Source organism: Elgaria multicarinata, chromosome 9 (genome assembly GCF_023053635.1).
Source record: "Elgaria multicarinata webbii isolate HBS135686 ecotype San Diego chromosome 9, rElgMul1.1.pri, whole genome shotgun sequence".
Lineage (NCBI taxonomy): Eukaryota > Metazoa > Chordata > Lepidosauria > Squamata > Anguidae > Elgaria > Elgaria multicarinata.
In genome coordinates, this window is record NC_086179.1 from 79490544 (window position 1) to 79500088 (window position 9545).

The 9545-nt window shown below is 40.0% G+C and overlaps 1 protein-coding gene across 1 annotated transcript in view; it reads left to right on the forward strand.

The window, feature by feature from the left end:
* COG5 (component of oligomeric golgi complex 5) overlaps positions 1–9425 on the forward strand; it is a 166089-nt gene extending 156664 nt beyond the window's left edge. Inside the window, exons 19-22 of the mRNA XM_063134149.1 lie at positions 753–829; positions 1878–2004; positions 3128–3207; positions 8947–9425. Of these exons, the coding sequence (XP_062990219.1) occupies positions 753–829; positions 1878–2004; positions 3128–3207; positions 8947–9061 (399 nt within the window). The 3' untranslated portion in view covers positions 9062–9425. The remainder of the gene's footprint in view (positions 1–752; positions 830–1877; positions 2005–3127; positions 3208–8946) is intronic.
* Positions 9426–9545: the final 120 nt, after the last annotated feature.

The following is a 9545-nucleotide window of genomic DNA, read 5'->3' on the forward strand; positions in this document are numbered from 1 at the left end:
ATCACTGCCATCTGCTGTATATTGTTTATCATAGCGCTCAGAGGAATGTGTAAATGTGAAATCAATCAGGGCTCCTTCCGGATTTTAGCCCCTGCCTACTACCCACTGCAAGAAACCATCCATGGGATCCGCCTATTGACCTGCCACCCCACCCACCCCAGCAACTGCCCCTGCTTTGCTGCCTTCTAGAGCCAGTAATATAAAATGTAGACTTATAGAGTTAGAGGGGACATTGGAGATCATCAGTGTCAGTCCAGTTTAGGACTGGAGAGAATGTCCTTCCCAACCATGAATAGAGAAGCTGAATAAATATCAGTGATTCAGATGCATCATCATAGCAGGACAATGACAATCCGAACTCCGCCCTGTTCCAAAATAATCAGATATAGGAAGAGGCTAACAAAGAGCAGAATCATCCCCTATGGGCTAAATACACCCATTCCTTGTCCTCCATCAACTATAACAGCACAGTGTTAACGAAGATATAGCTTGTTAGCCATTTGGCTATCCTTGGATAATGAGCAGATGCCAACAAGGAACTGACATGCCTGTCCTTCACTCCTGGCACTACCACACTGGACTAAAAAGCACATGTTCTAACCTCTAGGGACATAAATTCTGCTGGAGAAGCCTGGGTCTAGCCCTGATCTCTGATGTTCAATAGCTGAAGATCTGCTCTTCCCAATTCCTGACTGTAGTCTGGGCCAGGACTATGAATCCCAGACTGAATCACAATTAATTTTCTTCTGCAGATGGAGTTAGCAGTGGCTCCGCTCTGCAGGCGGGTGTCTGATCTGGGAAAGTCCTACAGGCTCTTAAGGTCATTCAGGTAAGCGATGTTTTAGCAATGTTTTTAACAGCTGGCGATGGGATTTATTTCCCCCCCCCCCCTTTAAATGAAGTTGCCGACTTCTCATTTGTCTGGGATTTTAATTAAAACCTTCTGGCAGCAATGCATGTAAATTACCAACAAATTCGTGTGTTTTTCCTTTAACGTTTTTGTTCAGAGTGTGACTATGACTTGGAGAATTTTGTCATGCAAATGTCAGCTAAATTGTACCTTTTGCTTTTGTTTTTGATCTCAGTTCTTATGATAATGAGCTGTGTAGTCACACTAAGGGTTCCCCCTCCCCGTGAAAACAGAGAATTTAAGATGCAGTGTTGGGGGATTGTTTAATTAAAATAATAAGCTGTTACTACAAGTGATCACCTACCAAATTCAGTAATAGAGGAGCATGAAGAATAAGAGGCAAAGCAGCAGACAACTAACTGCATGGGAAGGAACAGACTTTGTTTTTCAGATGCTTTTTTCCCTTTATTAGCGCAGTGTAAATAAACTAGAAGCCCGTTGTTGGCTTCTGTCTCTTTGTGGGCAGATAGCTTTGGCTCTGGTTCTCAGTGGTTCCAGTTGAGTTCTGTGTCACAAAATAAAGAAACTCACCACTATGGGAGGGGAAAAATCCTCCTCCCACCAAGAAACTGGGGCCAAAAGGAGGCCGATCAACGTTATTTATGCCTTTACTTTTTTCTGTATCAGAGAATGGTAGGGTAGCCGTGTGCCCTACTTTACAGAGGACAGTCCTCTGTCTCAAACTGTGCCCTCTTTGAAGGGCAGTCTAGTCCACGACAGGTTTAAAGATAATTTTGAATATTCAAAATGGATGTTGGCACGTGCTGCAACCCACCATGGCTTCAACAAGCCATGGTGGGCTGCGGTGATCATGCGAACTGTCCCAGTGTGTGACCAAGGTTCCATTGAGGTAGGAGGTGCAAGAAGGACCCCAGGAGAGGCATTTTGTTACTAAATGATATGGGAGCGTAATATTTTTTTTCCTTTTACCTATATCGTATCACATGTGCTTTTTTTCTCCCCTCAGACCAATGTTGTTCCAGACTAGTGAGCATATTGCCAATAGCCCAGCTGTGGGAGATATAATTCCATTCAGTACTGTTATTCAGTTTTTATTTACAAGAGCACCACCAGAATTAAAATCCCCATTCCAGGTAATGAGGTTATACAATATTTTCTTCTAAATATTGCATCAACAGGGGGGAAACATTTCTATCGTTGCCATCATAAGTGCTGTTTGTACTTACATTCAAGCTGCAGCTTGTTGGTTTTGATTTTATAAGATCATGGCAGAAGAAGGTCACAGGAGTTTTACATTCTGTTTATCTTCTGGCAGTAGAACAGAAGTGATGTTTCTAAGCAGAAGCTGTTAGAGAAGCAGGCCATGGCCCATACCTCTGCTCTAAGAGCTAATCATATTAATCTCCCTGTTGTTCAGTTCCACGTTATTAATTAGTAAATCAAAATGCAACAGCAAAAAGAATAATGTTTGGAAATAGTGGAAAAAGTATGTAATTAACATGTAAATCTAGGCTGCTTCCGTCTAGAGGTTTCCTAGCGCTAACAATCAAAAGGCGTTGTGCAGCTATTCTGTCTTTCCCTCCTTAACAGTTTTTTTTTCTGGTAAGAGAAAAGGCAGAAGAGGCAGTGGGGAAGCATGTTAGGGTTACGAAAGGAAGACACTGACGTTAGAACTCCTGTAAAATTCTGGGTTTGAGGCTGGGCGATTGTACAATAAAAGCCTCATCTGGAAGCCCCCCCCCCCTTTCAGGAGGTGGACTAAAACGATCACAGAGCAAAATAAAATAAGAGTTAAATCCAGCTGTAAGCAAAATTTGGTTGAGACCCATTCAGTGGCCACTTAATTTGTTCTGTGTTGTTCTTCAACACTCTTCCAACACAGTTAGCAAGAGTCAAACAAATGGGAGAAACAATTGTGCTTAAAGCCCCAGGCCTTTAAGCAACAAATTAAATTTTGTATACTTTTTAATATTCACTGTTTTTAACTTTTGTAAACTGCCCAGAGAGCTTCGGCCATGGGACAGTATATAAATTTAATAAATAAATAAACTACTACTGATAGCAGATCGTCTGACATTTTCTCAAGATTTCTATGACACGTCGCTATCTGCTTTTATTACGATATATGCTAGTCACCTATAGCAATCAGTTGCTGGCATTAACTTTTGTTTAGTAGTTGAAAATGTCAGGGGTGTATTTTGAGTATATATGTAACTTATAGAAACTTTACCTATTTTTACTTATTGCCCATAAAAGAGAGCAGAATGGACCATTGCCCGTTATTCCCGGTGGCTTGATGACCATCCATCTGAGAAGGACAGACTCATTTTAATACGGTAAAAAGCATATCACTTTTCAGCGACCATGATCTTAACTTGTCTGTTATTGGTGGCTTGTGCATCATGCTTCCCCTGTTTAACCATGTATGGAAGAGATTGTTCAGTGTACATTTTAATTGCTGTAAATATTTCTGGTTTACTGAAGACAGTTATAACTGCATTGGTTTCAGGCAATAAGTGACTACAGACAAGCAAGGTGATTTATTTATTTTTTAGAATATCCTTTAGTGTAAGAATAAGTTAGCTGCTTGTATTTCATTATCATTCCCTGTGCAAAACTGGCTCTATTGTATGTTTTAAATAATGCAATGGTTCTTGGGCTGCAATTCTAAGAATGTAAACTGGAACATTCTGTGAAGTCAGCAGGACGTCTTTCCAAGTTAAATATGTCTAGGATCAAGTTTTTTGTTTTTCTGGAGTAAAAAAAATGGAAAAGGGGGAGAAAGGGTATTTTATGAGCAAATTATGTGGGACAAAGGAAAGCCCCCTTAAAAATAACACACACACACACTTACGTACTTAAAAGAAACAAAATAAATATTTATTTCACAGAATGTGAGCCCTTAGAAAAAATAGTAATGTAAGTCGCAATTATTATTCTCACCCAGCCTATGGCAGAGGAGCAAAAGCGTTTCTGGGTGCTCAAGAAGCTTTGGCCATGGTTGTGCATATTCAAGTAGGATTTGCATCATTCATTTATTTCCTTGTGCTTGCAGTGCATTTAGCAAACTGTGTCCTACTAAACAGGACAGCTAGAAAATTATTCAAATAAGAGCTGGGTGGAAACAGAGATCAACACTTAATTAAAATAGTTGAATGTCATAATACACCAAATGTGTGTAGTGTTGTCATGAAGTTTTAGTAGAATCTGCTGTACGGTGTCTTTGAAGAGTATTACTATGGTAAAATATATTCCTGCCTTTGTTACCTCTTAGAATAGCGAATTTTCTGCAGCTTCAGGTTCTAATGACCTTCTTTAAAGCACTGTTTGCAGTGCTGCTGCAGACGAGACGTGTTAAAATCTCTGCTTAGATTTTATTTGGAAACTTATCAGAGTAGGAGCCAGTCCCTTATGTGATATGTTATTCTTTGCACACCAATGGCATTGTACAGATGTGCCTCTTACATGAATAATGAATGGATAATCTATCAAGGGAGGAGCTACCGCTCAGGAGCAGATCACATACTTTGCCCATGGAAGGCCCCAGGGTCAATCCTTGACATCTGCCATTCAAGGATCTCAAGGAACAAGCCAGGGAAAAGAGCCTATGTCTGAGACCCGGGAGGGTAGCTCCTAGTCAGAATAGGCAATATAGGGGTCAGGAGTGGATTTCTCAAGATCACTGGTTGACAGCTGGTCTGCTACTGTGTGAACAGAATGTTGGATTAGATAGACCCTTGTTCTGATCCAACATGGTTCTTCTTATGTTCACTGTCACCTTGATCATGCTTCATTTGTTTCACTCAGCTGAAGTTTGCATATGTAGATCTAAATTTGGACCAGTGAGCTAAATTAGGGGTTCTTTATCTTGTATCGGTTCTATGGCACTTGTAGTTTGCAAAGTAATTAACAGCCTTTATTAAGAGCTGGAATGGCTTCAATTTTCATTTCAAAATGTGCATTTCCTAGGCCTTGAACAGGCATGCAAATAACACGAAAAAATTATTTATTTTTTAAAACATTTGTATCCCGTCCTATATCACTAGGATCTCAGGGTACAGATAAAATCATACAATATAAAACAATAAATATACACAGCTAAAAACAAATCTATTTTTCATCAAAATCTTGGGACACTGAACACTGTTCAGAGGGAGCATGCAGCCCACCCCCAAAGGATGGGTTTGGTTTTTTGTTTGTTTACATTTCTGGGAGCCAGTGCATCTCATGAGCTAGAACACAAGGCACAGCTCAGGAAAGTCCCTGTGCTTTGGGAGCATTACAAAACACATAATGTGAGAAGTTTTTTTGTTTTGTTTTTTAACAAAAGCAAAATCTAAGTAGCTTTGGCACAGCTCTGACAACAACCTTGCATGGTAGGTGGTTGTCCACCCCCCACCCCCCCGAATGGAAGAATGGAAGTGGATAGAAATTTGACCTAACCAAGGCTGAGCCGTGTCTGTCTAGCTGGCTGAAATGCAGATGTAGTATCCCCTCTTTGTTACCATTGCTTCTCACCAGAACTATTTGAGAATGCTTAGTATTAAGACAATAAATCATGAAGGTGATAAAGTACTCTCTCCTGTACAGTCTTCCAGGTAGTTTAACGTTTCATCTCAGAAGTTGGCAATTTGGAAAAAACTGAGAAATGCTTGGGATTTTTGGCAATAGTCCTTATTGTAATGGCTCCCTTTTACTTACTGGCTTAAATGCATTGTGCATCTGGATCTGGGAAGGTTGCATAGGAACAAAAATACGTTTTCAAATATCCAATTCCCACAAACACAGATCAAGCTTTCTTTCTGATATGGACGAAGGATCAACATTTAGTGGATTCTAGAGGTAGTTTTTGACTATGCAGCTTGACGTTTTAGAGTGGTTGAAGTTAAAAGAGAAGTTCAACCCCCACTCAAGTCACCCACCCACCTAGGGGGCTTACACTGCACTGTTGATAAGAGATTTGTTCCATTACATCCCCTGGGCTCATATGCCTCTGCTAAGTCAAGGAAAAATAGTGCCGGCCACTCCTATTACAAAATGGCTCATTACGATTTGCTGATAAGAGGGTGGGAGATATAAACAAAAGCAAACCATCACCTCCTATTTATAAATGTCACCTGTGGCTTATAAATGCTTAATTGCTAGCAAGCTATTATGGTGGATTTGTCTGAGTAGGCTCGAATACAGCTTGAAATGACATCTCTTAGTGTGTTGTTTTTGTTGTTTATTCGGTCAGTCATTTCCGACTCTTCGTGACTTCATGGTCACGAAAGCCCACGCCAGAGCTTTCTTGGCTCTTCTACTGTTGTTTTCACATACAGCAACATTTGTAATGATTTAAATTAAATGAACAGAGGCTGAAACGAGGGTATTTTATATAATGGGCATTGTTCTGGAGGCCTACTTGGCATGGGCCCTGTATCTTCTGAGGTGTGCCTGTGATCTTTTGAGCAGGTACAATTGCCATAATTTGCCTTAATACAAGTCTGATTCTTCCCTCTGGGTTTAGTAGCATTGCAGTTATTAAGGAGGCCTTAGGACTCACTCCAATACGGAGTGTAGTGTGAATGCACCAGCCTTTTTAAATTTGAAGGGACTGTTACCTTTCTTTCCAGTCAGCTCATTGTTTTCTCTCTCTCTCCCTTTACTTTTCTGCTAAAGCTGGGAGTTGGTTTGCAATGATTTTCTGAAGAGGGAGAGAGAAGGGTGGGAAGAGCTCCATGTGAAATTCTGGTATTTCACACAGCATCTGATTATACTGCCCTAAACTAGAATCTTTGGCTTCAGCAGAAGTTTAGTAGCTTCAGCACAGCTGTTATCAACCACCACAAATGTCTTTCTACCGTCACTTTAAGTTCTCCTAAATAGCTGCAAGCCTCAAGATTATTCCAAACAAGGGTTAGGACTATGTGACATCATGGTCAAGGAAGTGCTAGGGCTTTTAAATCGGTTTTGCAGTTTAAAAAAAGAAAAGCCCACAGCCACCTCGCCTCATATAATTCATTTGTGCAATCGTTACAAACCCTCCACAGCCTCCTAAATTCTTCTGAAATACTACCTCTCTGAAAGGAGACACTTGGCTTGGGGAATACTCCCCCCACCCCCCACCCCCACCCTCTGTTTCCAATCACCATTCTTCTTCTCTTCCCTATCCTGGTCTTTCTTTCTCTTCTTTGTTCCACTCAGAGCATACCTTGGGGAATTCTGAGAATTCTTTTTGGTAGGCAAGAGAAGTTCTGTACCATATTTAACTTTATACAATCAGTCAAGTGTGTTTCTCCTTCTCCTCACCCAGGTCTTCAAGAAAAGTGGGTTTACATGGTTGCAGAGGAACAAATCTTGGGTTCTTTTGTCAATATCAGGCGCAGTATGCCTATGTACACCAGTTGCTGGGGGAAATGGTCAGGAGGGTGCTGTTGCACTCATGTCCTGCTTGTGGGTTCCTGGTTGACAGGTGATTGCTTGGCCACTGTGTAAACAGAATGCTGGACTAGGTGGACCTTGGTCTGATCCAGCACAGCTCTTCTTATGTTCTCATGTCAGTAACGATGAGTAGAAAGGGCTGTAGCTCAGAGCACACTGACACGCAGAATATCCCAGGTTCAAATCCATTATCTCCAGGTAGGGAGATGTATTTAATATATCTTTTTCTATAGCTTTATGATTTATTCTTATTTTACAAGTGAGACTTGCAACAAAATGTTACAGTTTATCTTTGTCATCTAACGAGCGATCCTATTCATGGTGCCAGGCAGCCATATACTTCTGTAGATAATATAAGTTGTTGAATGTTAACCAGCCAATTTCCTACCCAACCCATTTTCTGTTTTTCTTTTCCAGTTGACACTCAACATTCTATGGTTTTTGGCTGTTTGGGAGGTTTTTTTCCTTTGTTTTTTTTTCTTTTTTTCTTTACAAACATACGTGCTTTCTGCATACCTAGGAAATCACCCAAGTGTATTTTGAAGAGGCCATTTCAGTTCCAAATTGATCCATACTTGAGCATCTGAGTTAACTATTAGAGGGAAGCAGGACTTGTAACTAGAATATTATTATTTATCATCTTAGATTATCTTAGTTTGAGAATCAAAATATTATCCGTCTAGTATCAATGTACAGTAGGTTCACCAAGTTGAAAATATAATAACAATCATTCCAGAGCATTATTATAAAACCGTATCTTATGAATGCACATGTCATTTAGTTTTTACCAAACTTGGACGACACTCATTATAGTTGAGGACTTACATTTTAATTTTCAGTTTCATATATATCCTGCTTGTGTCTTGTCCCTTTTCTTTTACTCTTACTCTGTTGTGAGGGGTGAGGGGGGAAGTGTCCCTGTCACCCAGGCAACCAGTCTGACATTCCCTGACTTACTGCACTATGCTAACAGCACTGTGTGGCAAGATTTTCATCCTGACCCAGCTCTAGTTTGCATACAAATATGCATGATTAGTTGAGGCAGAATGTGAGTGGGGGTACGCATTTGGTACATCTTCCTATCCACATTATGCCATCACGAGTCAACTCTGAGTGACTAAATCTGGGTTGGAGCATCAGATCAGTTGTCTGCCCACCCCCAAACACTTTCACAACTTTTTGGAAAGGGATGAAAAATCATGAAAAGAGTTAGACACTTTCTGCCAAAAGAGTTCATGAAAAGTGCCCACTCCTGTTTCAACTCAGCACTAGTTTGAGTGTTCTTAAGTTTAAAAACTGGCCCTTAGGAGAGGCCTTTTGAACCTTTTAAAATGAGGGGAAAACTTCAAAAAGCCAAGAAAGCAAATGACAAAAAGGAGGGTGGGCCAGGGGAACTGTGTGTGGCCATCTGGGGACCCTGAGAAAGCCATATTAGGACCCCAGGAGGTCCTGAGGTATCACACCCCTGTATTAAAGGGAGCAAATGTGCGCACATGCAACACTACCATTGGAGGCCTTTTTTTCTAGTGAGTATGATCAGTGACTGAGCTTTAAGTAACAAGGGGATGGGCAGTTTATTTGTATAGTATCTACTGTGAAGTGAGTTGGTAATAAGAAAAAAAATTATTCTCTCCCCCCCCCCTTTCACATAGAGGTGCATTGGAAGCTTATGTTCAATCAGTAAGAAGCAGAGAAGGAAAAGAATTTGCTCCAGTCTATCCCATAATGATACAACTGCTGCAGAAAGCACTCTCTCCTCTGCAGTGAAATGTTTCTTGGAAGGACCTGGAATCTTAAGATCAGGACTGGTAGGGTAATGCTTCAGAATTAATATAAATAGTATCTCTTCCTTGCAAAAATGTACTGTAAGCTTCAGCTTTTCCTATACAAAACTCTTTGAGGATGTTCTAATGTAACTTTAAAGTTAAAACCCAAACATTTATATTGTAAAATGAATTTGATAAAATGGAAAAAGTCTATACAGAATTTTCATGGAACAAGTCCTAAATGAACCACAATGAAAAATACTTGTGCGTATAATTACACATTTGCTTTTTAGCAACAATCGTAAAGCTTTAAATTAATTTATCTTTATGATTTCAATGTACATGTAATAAAGAATTGCATACAATGTTATGATCTTCAACTCACATTATTACTGGAAATCTGCTTAATTTAAAAAATTCTTACATATTCTCACTTTTCAAATATTCTTTCTATAAAGCAATCAGTGGCATTTAGTTACAAGACT